This window comes from Rosa rugosa, chromosome 2 (genome assembly GCF_958449725.1).
Source record: "Rosa rugosa chromosome 2, drRosRugo1.1, whole genome shotgun sequence".
Taxonomy (NCBI): Eukaryota; Viridiplantae; Streptophyta; class Magnoliopsida; order Rosales; family Rosaceae; genus Rosa; species Rosa rugosa.
The window spans coordinates 8,759,072-8,775,870 of record NC_084821.1 but is presented as its reverse complement, the minus strand read 5'-3'; the positions used below and the strand labels follow the sequence as shown (position 1 = coordinate 8,775,870).

General features: G+C 37.4%; 2 protein-coding genes and 2 non-coding genes across 5 annotated transcripts; 1 reads left to right on the top strand and 3 right to left on the bottom strand.

Moving 5' to 3' along the window:
- Positions 1-1,532: 1,532 nt before the first annotated feature.
- TRNAG-GCC (transfer RNA glycine (anticodon GCC)) lies at positions 1,533-1,603 on the bottom strand. The gene has a single exon. It is a non-coding gene; the product is annotated as a tRNA-Gly (tRNA).
- Positions 1,604-3,262: 1,659 nt separating this feature from the next.
- LOC133731965 (uncharacterized) lies at positions 3,263-8,134 on the bottom strand. 2 transcript variants are annotated; one of them, XM_062159416.1, is made up of 9 exons: positions 7,396-8,134; positions 6,707-6,895; positions 5,808-5,900; positions 5,442-5,624; positions 5,255-5,357; positions 4,988-5,173; positions 4,383-4,858; positions 3,856-4,220; positions 3,263-3,754 (listed from the first exon to the last, which is right to left on the bottom strand). In XM_062159416.1, the coding sequence occupies exons 1-9, from the start codon at positions 7,642-7,644 to the stop codon at positions 3,661-3,663; spliced, it is 1,938 nt and encodes a 645-aa protein (XP_062015400.1). In that variant the 5' UTR covers positions 7,645-8,134; the 3' UTR covers positions 3,263-3,660. The 2 variants fall into 2 exon arrangements, with proteins under 2 accessions (XP_062015400.1, XP_062015399.1); XM_062159415.1 differs by having other exon boundaries at positions 3,856-4,229; positions 7,396-8,129.
- Positions 8,135-9,867: 1,733 nt separating this feature from the next.
- Positions 9,868-12,034, bottom strand: LOC133732141 (small ribosomal subunit protein eS26x-like). The gene is made up of 5 exons (XM_062159624.1): positions 11,889-12,034; positions 11,701-11,793; positions 11,500-11,584; positions 11,263-11,393; positions 9,868-10,227 (listed from the first exon to the last, which is right to left on the bottom strand). Exons 1-5 carry the CDS (start codon positions 11,889-11,891, stop codon positions 10,144-10,146), a joined length of 396 nt encoding a protein of 131 aa, XP_062015608.1. The 5' UTR covers positions 11,892-12,034; the 3' UTR covers positions 9,868-10,143.
- Positions 12,035-16,091: 4,057 nt separating this feature from the next.
- Positions 16,092-16,196, top strand: LOC133734990 (U6 spliceosomal RNA). Its single transcript, XR_009858732.1, has one exon. It is a non-coding gene; the product is annotated as a U6 spliceosomal RNA (small nuclear RNA).
- The last annotated feature ends 603 nt before the right edge of the window (positions 16,197-16,799 follow it).

Sequence of the window (16,799 nt, the reverse complement as noted above, 5' to 3'; positions counted from 1 at the left end):
TATCTAGTTGATGTATTGATACATACATGCATTGTGAACACCATCCTTGGAGAGACACCAAATTACTAAGAGTGTATTTCACTTTTACATCCACGCTAATAGAAAAATCTATTTAGTTTGTGAATATACAATGAAAGAACAAACTCAAGAAAGCTTCGAGGCATTTTTTTTTTTCATGCAGCAGGTTTCGTACATCATAGTTACTTCTTCAAGAGGCGTCAAGTTAAAAAAATGTAGTTTAAAGTACACACTAAGGAAATTAAGTTTTATTTGTAGGAATAAATTATTCAATTTCTCCAACGCATATTTCACCATTTATAACGTGACTTTTTAAGGGATCATGTTTACTAAATGTGGAAAAAATCAATTCATCCTTATCGCAAACTCAATACTGACTAGTACCACGATTATCTATCTTATTAAATCTACCATATGATAGATGATTCTGACATATTTTTTAAAAGAGTATTTAGAAAATGACTACTAATAAAAAATTTCCAGGCAAACGTACATTACCAACATATTTTAGATTATTGGGAAATGCTTTTCACATCGCCAGAGCAACAAAACACTCCTAAAACATCTAACATCTGCCTACATAAATGTGTTAATTAAAAGAAAGAAAAAAAGTGGAAAGGATAGGTGATTAGTCAATTTAAATATTTAATACAACCAAAATTATTGATGCTTGTTGCATATAGACTGGGGTATGTGGGTTCATCCACTAAGTGCAACTATCTCATCCTCCCAAGTCCCAAATATTTAGTAGTGGATTGACAGATCAATCAATCATCCTATCAAATCATCTTTCCTCATGCATTTTCACAAGGGTCCCCTCCCACTTTCCCTTATCTTATTCTTATCCTCTCCTTGTTAATAATAATAGGAAAATATCAAAAGAAAAAAAATGGGGGATTTGTGGACTTTATATTCCCTCTAATCAGCATATCTAAGATTAGCCTCAACATTATCAACTGAGCTGGTGAAGTAGGATTCATCCCCAAAATGAAAATACAGTTTATGCAGTTGACTCAATACAAGTCATATAATACCAACAAAACTTTACTAATAAAAATCTGAAGAACCTAGTATGAATTTGGACTATCTCAGACAGGTGAGGATGGTGTATGTTTTGTTGTTAATTAGGAGAACTAACAAAGAACTACACTAGCTTCTGAATTGATTAAACAACAATGCAAGCTCACCATGAAAACCAAAAAATATTTGAAGAAACACTAGTTAAACATGTGTTTATCATTTTCATTTTGGAGCTATTTGATTCCAAATTGACAGGTTCCAATATATTGCACCACCAAAAGCAAAAACAAAAAAATAGTCAACAGAATGATTATTTCAAAATTTGTAGTGTATGTGGTGCAGGCTGTACCCATCGATTTGATAGCGTAATCTGAGAAAAATGAAAAACCAAAAAAAAAAATCTCTTGTAAAGAACAAAAACTAAAATTGGCCACAATGAGAGTGACATGTCAATTAGGAAAAAAAAAAGTAAAGAAAGAGCAGATAAAAACAAATGCACCAGCCGGGAATCGAACCCGGGTCTGTACCGTGGCAGGGTACTATTCTACCACTAGACCACTGGTGCTTGTTGATGTTGGTTGTCACTAGTAAATATTTTAAACTATAATGCTAGCAAGTACCGACATCACAAAAACTTTAGTGGTTTGCTGCTTTATTTATTTATTTATTTTTATACAAGAAAAAACACTACAACACAAACCCCCTGCCTACTTCCTATCCCAGATGGAACGCTCGGTACACAGATAGAGGAAGGCAATTAAACCAAGCAGAGGGAGGTCCCTGATCTATAACAAAACTAGCAAGCTTATCAGCTACAATAAACACATGCATCTAATGAACGGGAACTGAGCTGATATATTTTTAGAGGAGAATATCACAAATGGTCACTCAACTTTTACTTGTTCGACACTTTGATCACTCACTTTATAAATATACCACTTTAGTTACTCAACTTTAACTCTGTTATTCAGTTTAGTCACTTCGTTAATTTTTTTCATTAAAAACAATTATTTTCTACAATATCAAGGATATTTTCAATCAACCAATTGTGAAAAACTGAGAAATTTGAATTGGAATGGATACGAGAAGTGATTAAAGTAAGACAAAATACCTCTTCGATGACCAAAGTGATTGACAGAGTAATAGTTGAGTGATCAAAGTGATATATTTGAAAATTGAGTAACCAAAGTGTCGAATGAGTCATAGTTGAGTAATCATTTGTGAAATTCTCTCTATTTTTCAGATCTTTCTAAATGTACCCAGCAAAAATCTAAGTAAACCCAGCAATATATTTATTTTTAAATACTTCTAATTAAGCTCATTGATTTCTCCAAAATATCCCCATCCTTGAGAATGATATACCCAGCAACAAGAAATTCATTGATTGACAAAACCTTCCCTACTCCTTATAACTGGTCACCTCCAATCCCCCGGTTCCTATTATTTCAAATTAGTTTTCAATCCCAACAACGAGCAAGCACCATCAATATTTTATCAAGCTATATTTCTCGTCGTCTAAACTCGAATATAAAATTACATCACGCACTCACTCCTCCTCAATCAACCAAAAACTATTAACCTTTGAATTGAGACTTCGGGCAGAGAAAGGAAAGAGATCGAGACTCAAGAGTGAGGGAAGTGAAGTAATCCAGGCAAATTGAGTGTTGGATCGATCGATGATAGCCAAGTGAATGAGAATGGATTACCATTCAAGCAGTATTCTCCATCACCGTCTATCTCTATTCTCTGTATTCTAACATGATCGAGAAAGAAAGCATTGATCGATCCCATTAATTAAATTTAATCCGTGTTACCAGATCATTATGAAGGTTGATATGGTTTGGTATTTTCATCTAAAAGAAGTATGAAGGAGTTTGCTGGATGTTTGTTATTCTTCTCGATAAAGTTTTGCTGGGTTTAATCTATAACAAGAGTATTATCGGAAAACTTGTTGGGTGTAATTAAAGATTTTATAATTTTGTAGGGTGTAAAAAACTTGCTGGGTGAACTGAGATTTCCGCTGGATACATTTAGAAATTCACCAAGGTATTTATCCTCCATGGAGATGAGCATTTCCCCAGTGTGAAGGTAAATGCCCTCGGAAAAATGGAGCTATACCACCACGGGTCCTCGAGGTTGCTTAATCAGTAATGTCAAGCAGAGAGTACTGATCTGGTTCACAGCCTGGGTTGCAGCATGGCTAGAGCAGGCAGTACATTCAACAGGAAAAAAAAAATTGATGAAATTCAACTAAACTGAAACTGTCATTGTTACATCTATGTATTTCATCCTCATGTGTATACTAACAATGTCTAAAACCTGAAAAGATTCCTAACAAATTCTTCTCAGTACTGGTTTAAAACAACTACAAACCTTGGGAGGGAATACACACTATGGCAGGCAAACTTCACCTCCTATATACATTCACCCAACCCCACAGGAAGCACACAAGATTGTGTGTAGAAATGGAACATGAAAAACAACTCCCGAATGTACAAACTGTGTATTCTACATTAAAGAAACAACAACGAAGGAGGACCCCAACGAGAGTGGGGGTGGGGGAAGACTTCTCCCCAGAAGCTCAGTCTAGTGAGTTAGCACCTAGAGTTATCAGGCTCTTTGTTATTGAATGCATATTCCGTCCTTCAAAGGCAGTCGAGGGGTGAGCGGGGGGAAATCAGCTTCATCCTTCAGATGGAATGCCTGCTCGTCAATCCTGAAGATAAACAGCAAGGGAGGCTTGGCTTTAATAGAAAATGAATTACAAATGCCTATACAGCATACACAGTCGCCATTGTTGAAGAAAAGTTCACTTACCTCTCTTCATCGACTCCTGATAACCGTAAACTGTCCAGTTGTGGCATGGGTACTTCTTCCCATGATTGAGGGGAGGAGGATCTAGACTCAGGTTTGTCGGGGGATTTGGAGAAACCATTTTCATGGAAAGGCTCCCAAATTGAAAGCTGAGGTTGATGGTAATCTGATGTTGCAGAGTTTGCATTACTTAAAACTGGGTACTCAGCTTCTGAGAGCTCATGGTTGCATTCTCCAGGTGCGATTGACTCTTGAGAGGCTGCAGGAAAGCCATAATTGAAAGTGTGTCTCTGAAATGGAGCATAAGTTCCAGCTGCCTCTTTCCTTCCCCTTCCAGGCAAGTGTCTATCCTTGTAGGGACGATAATTCTGAAAAGACTGTAAGCTAACCATGAGATTATAAAACGACTGTAATCTTCCACATGAATGACTCGATATAAAACCAAAACCCCAACATATAAAGCCCATGACTACAAGGATTACACTATGTAGCCCGAATATAAGATTCTATAGATAACAAAAGTGCAATACCGCATTGGGGATGTACGTCCCTGTTCCTCGTGGTTTGTTCTTCTCTTCTCTGAATGGAGGAACAAAAAAACTGGCACCATTTGTGTGATACGCATGTGTTCCCCAAGGAATACCATTTGCATTAGCTTGAGAATTAATATTGTGCTGGGACTGTAGGGCTTCGCAGGTAGCATCCCATGGATTCTCTTTCCATGGTTGAGGTGACAAGGGAGGACTGGGCAATAAAGGAGGTGATGTAGCACACCTCTGGCCAATCAGACTATATTGCAGGTTCAAACAATGACTGTCCAAATCTTCACCAAGCTCCAACAAGGCATTATTTTGCACAGTAGTCTGGCATTTACTTTCATGCCTATCCAAAGTGTTAGCGAAAAACTTGTTAAGTTCATCAGATATTCTCTCTGCTGGTAACAAGAGAATCCAGCCTAGCTTGCGAGCTCCATATTTAAAAGCACTACATATTCGATAGAAGCTACCTGCAGAATACACATGAATCATTACCATGTGACAGCACACAGACTGAAAGAGCAGCTAGTAGTTACGGTACTCCAGTAAAATTCCATGACAACAACAGAGAGAGAGAGAGAGAGAGAACAGGGGCATACCTCTATTGACACTACGGCCAAGGTTGTTGTTCTCTTTTAGTGGATCGATTATATTAAGATGCTTCAAGGAAAACACTCTTAAGTTTGTCTCACACCCCTTTGATGGAACAGAGAACATGTCTACACAGTTTCTAATAAACTCTTCACTTAGCAGTACATCATCCCCTTCATTATCTGGTACTTCAGCTTCAGAGAGAGAAGAAACTCAGAGACCAGGACAATACAAAAAAGCCATCCAACATTACAGGCACAAGAGATATCTCTTACCCACAATATCAGGTAGGGAGGATTTGCAAACTGGTCCATTTAAACTTACACAATATTTCTCCCAATCAAATTTGCTGAAGTAATCCAAAAATCTGTAGAGGACCTACAAAACGGAAACACAATCAAGTGCTTGAGCTTCTGTATGATTTGAAATATAAAACTCAAAATTGATTCTATAAGTACTCACCGTTAAAGGGCCATCTAGAGAAGAATGAAAAAGATGGAATATATATAGGACTAAAGTTTCCAAAGCATATGTTGAAATTAAACCATGATGAGCACCAAGAATACGACTCTCATAGTAGCACCAGGCTTTTATCAGAATAATGCTGCGTTTGAAAATATGATCTTTGCCAATATAGTGATCAACCTGCATACCAAGCAAAATGAAAAATGTAACCCAAGTACCAACTGAACATCACTGAACTTTTCATACCAGTATGAGAAGACAAAAAATTATTGTAACAAGACTGGACTGGAATCACCCTACTCATTTCTATGCAACATAACAAGACCAGTCATAGCTATGGATCACGAATTGAATTGCTCATACCTGTTCAAGAAAGCGTAGTGTAGAAAGTCCTCCTAACTGATTGAAGGATATATCTACAATCATATTTTGAACAATGCATTTTACAAGTTTAACCTGCAACCAAAACCCCCAAACTTGAAACTATATAAGCACACAGATGGAATTTAAGAGAAAATATGTATAACTAACAAATCGACTTAGAAGCAATATCAATCAACATGAAACATTGATATAAAACACGAGGAAAAAAAAACTAGTTAACAACTCAAATCTGAAGAAAATAGAAACAATGGTTTTCAGATAGTATATAAATAAGCGTACATACTACAGGAGAAATATACTTTGAATTTTAGAAGAGAATAATGAGATTCAATGAACCAATATAACCCAATGTCCCAATTCAAGACGATGTTGAAAGTAACAGATTTAAGGAAGACTGAAAACATCTAGCAAAGCTTCATTGTGGACTGACTTACTCATATCTATCTATTTTTCATTACCGAATACGTCAAAGGAAATCTCATAAAATTGATCAGAGTGAAAAATATCATTCTATTTTTGCTGATAGACATTGTGACAAGAAGAGAAGCTGAAGTATTTTAAGAAACAATAAATCAGAAAAAGGAAAATGCGAGACATGAATTATATACCTACATGAAGACTCCAACACTAATCCTATATGGAATTGAAAAATATTTTCAGATTTCAACTGAAGGAAAAAAAAAAAAAAAAGTATGAGATATGAGTTATTTAGTGATACCTATATGAAAAACTCCAGTTCTAACTCTATATTGCAAACAAAAGAAAACGGTGCGATATGAAATATACTGATACCGGCATGCAAGACCTACAAATTGAATTAAAAAAATGTTTTAAAAATGTTTCCAAGAAAATAATCAACGAATCAAAGTGACAAAAACCTCAGCATCAATGCGATGGACATCCTTCACTTGATACTGAGCAGCTTCATTATTCTCTTCCCCCTTCAGAACAGCATGAACATGAGTTACAAGGACATCCTCAAGATGCGCACTGCCAGTGAAAACCGTCAAGTCTATATCTCCATCGGGAAGATATGTCTTTAATGGAACTGACCCATAAGGAAAAACCTGTGAGATTAACAATACAAAAAAATCGCAGGTTTAACGCATATCAATGTCATTCAGAAACTCCAAAAAAAAAAAAAAAAAAAAAAACACGAGCAACATCACTGGCTCTCAAATAAACCGAAACTGCAAAACAATATCGCACCGTATTCTCTATAAACAACCACATTGCTTAGTCAACCAGGAAATCAAACACGAAAACTCTAATTTAAATAACTAAAAACTCCCATCAGCATTGCTCAATCTGAACATTACAATGAAATTAAAAAACACATAAAAAGAACACAACTTTAAAATCCAAATCAACACCCAATTAAGCGTGAAACTAGTACTGCAAGACTAGACTAATAGCTTGTTTAGCAACCAAAGAAATTCACAGATACAAATCCACATACAGACACATTTCAAGAAACCAACACGACCAAGAATTTTTTTTTTCTTTTTTTTTTTTTCTGAGAATGAACACTACCCAGAATTGAAAGAAATGATTTTGATGAAATTACCTGACAGCCCACGTTACAAGTGATGAGGCTCTGCACATATAGAATGATATCCTTCCTTCTCCGGTGAGTCGCCGCCGTGGGCTGAATCTTGGACAGTATATCCCGGGTGGCCCGCTCGGCTCCGGCCCAAGACTCCCGCCCAATTGCCGACGGATCGGGACTGGTCGCCGGCAATGGCGGAGAGGACGGGCAGGAACGAAATTCCGGCAGCACGGCGCGGTTCGGCTCCGGCGAACAGACCTGGGTCATGACGGCCAATGGTGAAAAGCGAAAAAAAGGAAGAGTCTCGGAGAAGATTGGATTGTGAAACACTGAAACGACGTCGTAATGGTTAATGGAGATCGGAAAAATGAAGAGGTTCGCTCGCTCGGTCTCTGTTTTTTTTTTTTTTTTTTGTTCGTTCTCTGAAAAACCAAAACCTTTAAAACCCTTAAAAACACAAAGCGGCAAAAAGCCTCTCTCTCTCTCTCTCTCTCTCTCTGAGACGGAAACGTTTCGCGTTAGGCGTTTCGTGTGTTTTTTCTTTCCGTCGCTTTCTGTTTCGGTTCTCTCTCTCTCTAAGACGTCACGCGAGACACGTCGGCCGCAAAGCGACGCGACGCATTGGGATTGCTTGCGCGCGCGCGGGCGGAGGTGCGGCAATGCAGCGGCAGACACCGCAACAAAACCCAGCCGACGTCGTCGTTTCGAGCTTCTTGTTTTTTTTTTTTTTTTTTTTTTTGTCTTAAACCCTCTCTCCTGTGCTCCTCTTCCGGTTAGAATGTCCTCATCATTTTTTTTTCTTTTCGGGTCAGAATGTTCTCATTCTTATCTCATCGACTTTTATTCATTTGACTAATGGATGCTTTTTTTCTTGTTTTATGTTGTTACTGCTGGTTTAGGGGATGTGGTTATGGCGTTATCTTAGTCTCACCAACCATGTTTTGAGACGATTATTATATTCCTTTTTTGAATATCTGAAAATGTGTGTAATTCGAGTAACATTTTTATTTAGAGTATACAATATAGAAAGTTGACTGTGAATTATTTGATACGGGTAAACGTGTGTGGAAATAAATGATTTTATTTTTGATACGTTATTGTTTACGAAATAACTCAATTACTAATCGATATGGATGCGGTGGGTAACACGAATTGCTAGAAGAGAAATAAGTGAAATATATAAAATATTATAAGTGAAGTGAAAGATTTACTTTTTTTTCTATTTATTATTTCTTTTTTTTTATCGGGTTCTATTTATTATTTCAGCCAACTATTATTGAAAGAAATATGGGTAAACCACTCTTCCAAGCTTTCTAATTATTAAATTTTAAATATGTTCAAATATGATATTTATGTCGATCTATACAGTGTGTTTCCTATATTGATCTAATCAAACGTCTATTGTCTATAGAAATTTTGTACCCATGAGTATAAAAAGTTAAGAACACACCCTCGGTGTTGAAATTTATCCCATCATAGCAAAAAAAGTCCCTCGTTATATGAGTAAATCACTCTTCCAAACAAACTCTATTTTAGATAGGTCCAAATATGATATTTATGTCAATCTATACGGTGTGCTTCATACATTGATCTAATCAAACGACTAATGTCTTTAAAATTTGGGTAATCCAAAGCATAAGAAGTTAGAACACGTCCTCGTTCTTGATATTTATCTCACCATAGCACAAAAAAGTCACCATTATTATATTCCCTACGGATTTGGACGCGGTGCACATGGTTTCATTGAATATTCAGTGAGTTAGGAATCATGGACTTTTGACATTTTGAAAGCTTGATCACCATATTGCAATTCTGAGACGCAACACATGTTTGCCAAACAAAACCTGGCATCCAATTCCTATGCCAGCAAGACTATCCATCTGAGTTTGCATCTATCTTTCTATCTCTGAATCGATTGCCCGCCCGTTGAGTTGTTCGATTGTTTGTCTATATGTATATTACTGTCATCTAGCTAGAAGAATCCAAACGCAACGTCTTTATTTGGCCAGGCTTGGCTGCTTTACCGTGATTTCAAGGACAAGCAAACAGCTTATTTCAACCGTTGCCTACCAGAAATTTCGTTGAAAAGCAGAAACTGAAAGCATCTTGCAGAAAATAAAAGGGTCTAGGTACATCCGAAACTCATAACGATCAATGCATTGACAATTTAGAAGCAAAACGTAAGTTAGGGGTCATGCAGATTGGAGATTAAAACAGATTCATAATCCGAACCTCATTTAGGGCGAGTTTGGCCCCGAGGTGATTAATTTAAAATCGGCTTTAGCTGTGCTGTGAGAATAATCAGCTGTGAAATTAAGTAGCGGGGTGTTTGGTAAACTGTGCTTTACTTAATTAACGTGTAGGGCTGCAAGTTATGAATTAAGAGGGGCTACCGAGGTCAAAATGAAAGGTACCTAATCGAGACATTCAAGCATCCAGATCAAGGATGCTCTTTGGTACAATCAATACACAGAAAACCAGCAGGCGATGAGACCAGAACTACAGAGAATTTCATTTCATACTGTATATGGAAAAAAAAAACTCGGTCTTTCTGAACCCCACCTGTGCTACCTTTCAAATTACCTTAGCAAAACATGACTTGATGACACAGATCCACTAAAATAAATTGACACTATTACAGAAGTCATAACCAGAGAAGAAGACACATTTTAAATCAAAATGGTAATAATGCAAGGCAACAGCCAAAGTAAATAGCCTCAGAAGTCTAATCATCCTCAACAATAGAACCACAGAAACAGTGACTTTTCATGGACGGGCAGTTGCCACTCCAGCGGCAGGGCGTGGAGCCTGACCAGGTCCACCTGGTGCGCTAGGCCTAGGCTGATCCTCCTGACACAAAATGAAATGGAAAGGTTTAGTGTAGTGTAAGAACACGAATAAGGGAAAAAACGCACAAATAGTTTTTACTAGTAGAACTTGTTTACTTTACTAAATTAATTAATGGTTCTTATCCAAATGAGAAGTTTCCCTTTGCATTACATTTTTTCAATGAGAAGTTCTATCTAACTACAGTCTACAACAAACCAATTTATATCAAATTCTACTTCCATAAAGTCACCATCTAACAAAGGGAAAATGAGTTCGTATTGGGAAGAGGGAAAGATGTTCTTGTACGGAAACTGATTTGTAGTTTGAAAATATGCACACTATGCTTCAAATATATCCGCATATAGGCAAATAAAGCACCCAGACACAAAATAACAAGCATAGACATTTTTTTTTTTTTTTTAAATCCCTGTATTAGATTACTGATTCAGACAAAAACCATTTGTCAGGCACTTCCCAAGCTCTGAATTAAATAAGAACAAAAAATATAAGGATAGAAAAGAAAAAAAAAGTCCAAGTATATCATGCAAAGTAGGAAAACTCCACTCTAAAGTTCATCACCATAATGATGAGAACCACAAGGAAAATGGCAAACTACATTTCACCGTAGAAACTCACAAAGCATGCACCAAGCAACAAGATGACTAGTACTAAAGGGAAAAAATCTTAGAAGATATGATAACCCCCACCCTAAGTCATTTGTCCCAAAAAGAGTATCACCAACTCTCTTGCTACTTCTATCAAAAATAATATATGCAGATATTGACAGTAGCCAGAGATAAAAAGGCACGCGAAACAATCTTAAACCTAGTATATGAACCTCTTTAGGTATCAGGTTTTGCTGCTCATAAAAGTATTCAGCTATTAACAACAATGTGTAATGCTTAACTTCCACACACCAAATCAGTGAATCAGCGTCGAATCCCACTCTGAACCTTAAACTAAATTGCTCATAGATACAAAAGCAGACACTTAAATGGCAATTTCTTATAGATACAAAAGCAGACACTTAGATGGCAAACAAAACTTCAAACATACCCGGCGCCTGAAACGTTGAGGGGGCTCACGGCTCCTCCTCTTCTCCCTAGATCGAACCCTCACTACATGAGAGTGGATAGCACAGGAAACACAGTACTGCATCTTTGCATACAGCTTAGGAAGAGTGTAGGCTGCAACAAGCATTGCCAATACAACATTATCATCAAATAAACCACAAAAAGTACCCTTTAGGAAAGAAAAATTACAACATAAAACAGTAAAAAAAAAAAAAATTACCTTCATAAACACAAGCCTCCTGGACATCCCTAACAGCAGCTTGCTCAACAATGTTCCTCACCAGAAACCTCTTGATAGCTTTGTCCTAATCCACACAAACCCAACACCCAAATTTGATTGAAAAACCAAAACTGACCTAAATTTACAAGCTTTGCACAATCTGAGCCAGCTTAATTACAAAAGGGTTCAACTTTAGAGTACCTTAGGGCAGCATTTGCCGCAGTTGGAGCAGCGGATGAACTTGGTGTGGCCACGGCCGTGCTTGTTGCGCCCGCCATTTCTTCTCTTGAAAGTCTGCAAAACAGAGATTGGTGATGATTCAATTGAGTGTAAATTAGGGTTTAGGGAGGCGAATTGGGATGCACATTGAGAGAGGAGGAGAGATTTACCATGGTGAGTGAACCCTAAGGCGTCTCTCAGCTTGTCCTTCAAACGCTTCGGCGGCCTTTCTGGGTTTATATGCGGTTTTTATAGACTAGGGTTTTGCCGGGTCTTGTGATCCATCCGGGCGGGCCTGCTTAAATCCTTTTTGTTTTTCTTTTTCTTCTTTTGTTAGGGAAGAAGAAAAAAATATAGGTCGATTTTCTAATCTTCTTTTTATTTGAAGTTAATAGATTTGATTAAAAAAAAAAAAGTTGTTAGTTTTTTCTTTTAGAAAAGTTGAGATCAAGTCGTAGTGGTATTTGCCTCCATAAGTGTGGATGAGGTCTCAAGTTCAAATTTTCTCTTCTTGAACAATTAAAAGAAGATAACAAAAAGAAATTAAAAAATACACAAACTTAAATAAAAATTGTATTTTCGAGTATTGAAATTTTAGACTTTAGTTTAACTCAGTGATCAACATATCCGAATTATGAAGACTTTGGGGATAAAACTAAAAATATTGACGCTTGCAACAAAATTTTCGGGACTTTCTCTGCTTGGACAAGAACTTCCTTTTGTTAAAGAAACCATCAAACCAAATATCAAACTCATTAAACTCTATGAACTTGACTTGTAATTCCGCCCCACTTGTAAAACTCATGAACAAATCAAGTTTTAGCTTAAGAAAACATGAATGAATCATTTACACCTTTACTATCGAGAGGCACAAGATCTTTAACCATATATATCAAATAACAATCAAAGTAATGAGTTTGCTCCACATTCATCAATTGAAGTAAACTTTATTTGTATTACAAGATTTATTACACAGACAGAGATCCGATCCTAAAAAGACAAGTTCACTAAAGGTAATACACTAGGCATCACCAAAAGGATGACAAGTCTGGGACATCATCAACAAACAAACAGATGCTTATTATTTCTGTGCAAACTGGACAAACGTAGCCTGCCTACAACTTTGCTGGCACCACGTTGTTGCCTCAAGGATACTCTTTCTCATACACTTCACTTGCATATTAATTTCCAGTTAATAACCTCCCATATATACTTCAGATAGTCTGGCGCCCTGACATTTTTGTGCTGCACAAATGTCGATAATTCATGTTGTTATAGTATTATCCCATGGTGAGAAATCAAGTAAGACGGTTAAAGTTTGAAATAGGTTAGAAACGACCTGCTAAAACCTTATCAATTAAATTATATAAATTCTTCAGCTTGATGCAACACATCAAAATATTCAAGCATAGACTACTAAACTTGAATAACGAACCTCCGATCCACTCTGTATTTTACCTTTCAGCCAAGTACTAATTAACACACTTTCAGCATCTCAAACATTGGAGCAAAGAGAAGATCTAAAAGATCGTCTCTCATTAAATCAAGCACTTGTTCATTGTCCAAATCCAAACCTATCAAGGGTATAAAAAAACACCAAAAAAAAAAATTTACCTGCAAGTAGTAAGCATGCTCCCACACATCTATCCCGAGCAGAGGAACATAATTCGCTCCGATCCTTTAATTATCGGTGGATCCTGCACAAAGTTTTCATTAGCCAACATAATATTCAGCATATATAGTCGGAAAATTCAACCAATATACATGTGCGTGCGTGTGTCTTCGTCTACGTGAGCGTATTATACAGATTAACCCAAATGACACAGTAAATTAAATTACCAACAAGAACCAAAGAGTATGTGAAAAGCAAAACATATATAGCTCAAAGTATACACTACCTGATTAGCTGTGCATTCAATGGAAAGCTTCTTCTGATCTTTGTCTAGAGCAAGCCACTATAAATTATCAAAACCGAATCATAATCAGTAGACGCATTTTTAAAAGTCCATCCCTCCACAACTGAATGAAACAATGACCTACCACCCAACCAGAACCTTGCAAAGCAGCACCTTCTACCATCATTTTCTGTTTCAGACTTTGCAAGGAACCAAACTGTGGAAGAGGGCGTTGGTTTTTCTGGCGATTTTCTCGGGATTTCTTGTAGCCCGAGTGGTTGGGCGTTATAGGTGGTTAGGGGTTGGGCCCCTTCGGCTCATGGAAGTCATTCTTGATGACGGACCCATAACTGGTTTAGGTTTTAGGGAAGAGAGTGGGGAGTTCATGTCCACCACCGGTCATTCTTGTATGGTGTAATTTGGTTATTATCAATAAAAGTTTCTTATTCTCAAAAAAAAAAAAAAAAAACTGCATGAACATCCCAATGAACCCTTTGGAGGCTCACCACCTCCTTCCTGCCCATTATATTTTGTCACAAAATTAAAAAACAACAAGAAGGTAAATAATCTCAAATCCTGATTAGGTAAAAACTTGGGTTAATCATCGGCCAATTTTGTACCTCCGTCTATTTTTATAGATTTTATATCTCAAAATAGTAGGTAAAAAAGGATACTTCAATTGTGTAACAAGCTTAAACTTGAGTAACGCTTAGCTTGTTTGCTCAATTCTAAGAATACAAATTAAAATAGTTAAATATTCTCAAAAAATAAAAAATAAAAATAGTTAAAAACTCATAATTTTATCGAGTTGATTTACACTCATACAACTACCTAATTGTCTTAATTTTTTTTTCTTTTTCTTTTTCTTTTCGATTACAAAATGCCCTTAGCTTGTTGCTCAATGATCACTACCTTTCATTGCTACTGTTAACGTTAGAACTGAAGGTGTTTAGTTAGCTTTAGAGAGAGAGAGAGAGAGGGAGAGAGAGAGAGAGAGAGAGAAGCAAGATACAAGAAGTATAGTAGTACTACATCCACTTTAAGCTTTTACTATGTGTTGGGTCTTGAGGCCCAAGTTGATTACAAAGGCAAGTAGTAATGAGATGTTGAGTAAGTAGGAATGAGTCTCCTTTTATTGGGAAGGGAGACTCTTTCCTTTACATTTTCTTCTATGTGGGACACAAAATGCCTATCCTAGTCTAGAAAGCTTCATTGTGAAGCATCTTGGCAAGGCCGTGAAGGTGGCTTCTTGGTGAGGTCTCGGCCTCTTCCGACTACCACGGGGTAGGTTGAATGTCGGGTTAAGGAATGCATGTCGTGGTTGGGCCCCACCATGGCTTGTGGCCCCCCTAAGAGGGTGTTACTTGTGCTTGGTGAGATAGCAAACTAGTCATGCTAGTGGGAGGTATCTACAGCTACTAAACAATGCATTTTCCTCTCATCCTAATAAGCCATGGTGATTATAAGCAAATGCAGCATTGTACTGGTGTCATGCAATATGCAGACTAAACAATGAGAACAAAATCTGAATCAAACTTTTCCAAAGACACAAACTTAAATAAAAATTGTATTTTCGAGTATTGAACTTGTAGACTTTGGTTTAACTCAATGACTAGTATATCCGGATATCCGCATTATGAAGATATCGATCAAGGATAAAACTTAAAATGTTGATGCTATTGCAACAAAATTTTGAGGCTTGCTCTTGCCCAAGTGAAAAAAAAAGGTACTCACGCAACTTGTTTTTTGGTGTGTCCAAGTTTCTTTTGTTAAAGGAACAATCAAAACAATATCAAACTCACTAAACTCTATGAACTTGACTTGTAAGTTCCACCCTCCTACTCTAGCTTTGGTAAGCCTAACCTGTAAAACTCCTAAACAACTCAAATTTTAGCTTAAGAAAACATGAATGAAGAGTTTTTTATTATGGATAGGGTCTGAGCTTTCTTGAACCGGAGTCGATAGTAACCAGACTTTAAAAGTGATCAATTAGGTATGTAGACTTTAAAAGTTAGGCCATTGAGATACTTTCGTTAGGATTCCGTCAAATCTTTGTTAAATAGAGACATGTGCCACGCTGGTGACCTGATTATTAGGGGGTAAAAGTGATACTTTGCTCCATCTCTTCCTTTTTGATAGAAGGGCCAACAACGAGTTCCATCAGAATGTTATCGCCAACTCGACACTTATTCATGTTTTAGTTCGAAAGGCGAGTCTAAATTTAGTTCTCATGAGGCAACATCAAGTGTTTCACACATCTAAAGTAACATCAGATCCCCCGCCTTTAGATGCTAATTGAATATCAATACGCTGTCGACAAACTTAGATTTCTTACATTTCTTTCTAAATATTCCTTTAATTATTGAAAATTCTATTCATCTGATTCTTGCAATTGTTTTGGAAGTTTCATTAAAGCTCACAGTTTCATCCTAGCAATTGTTCACTTTCAGATAATATGGTTTTGCCTTTCACCAAAGTTTGATTCCAAATCCATGTGTGATAAAATTGGAACGATACTAAGAAGACTAGCATGACCCCTGCACAAGGATGACATGCATAAATTGAGAAATGGTCCAAATTTTTACAAGTTATGTTTCCACAAATAACACATACGACTCTCAACTTCTCTCTCAAACCCTCCGGCGGCGTCTGGTCTTCCTCAATAGTGTATGCCTGGTTCGACGGCACGCTCTCGTGGCAGCGTCTTTGGACGGGCTAGAGTGGACATCGTGTCTGGTAGGAGTTTCTTTAGCTTGTCCAAGGCTCGGATCGAAGATGGTGTCGAGGGTTTTCGTTCATCTCTTTCAGTCGAAGGGAAAAGCTGAATCTGGATTTGATCTGTGGTTGATGGGAGGCATCGGAATGGCGGTCGATCTAAGCCGGATCGGAGTGGGGTTGATCCACAACGGTAGGTTTCGGTGAGTTGCCGAACCACCTTGGGTTGGTGGTGGTTTGAAGCGATGCAACAATCGGGCAAACCTGACCAGTTTGGTTTTTCAATCTTGTTTCAGGCAATATTGGGTTGATTTTCTGTTGGTGGGTGGTCTCCTCTGCTGGGGGTCTAACGGCGGTGGTAGTGTGACAAGACCTGCCTCGAATTTCACTCTGAAATTTGAGGTGGCCCTGCGGGGCCTAATTTAGGAATAACTCTATCGAAAATTCGATAGCGTCACCCCAAAAGATGGA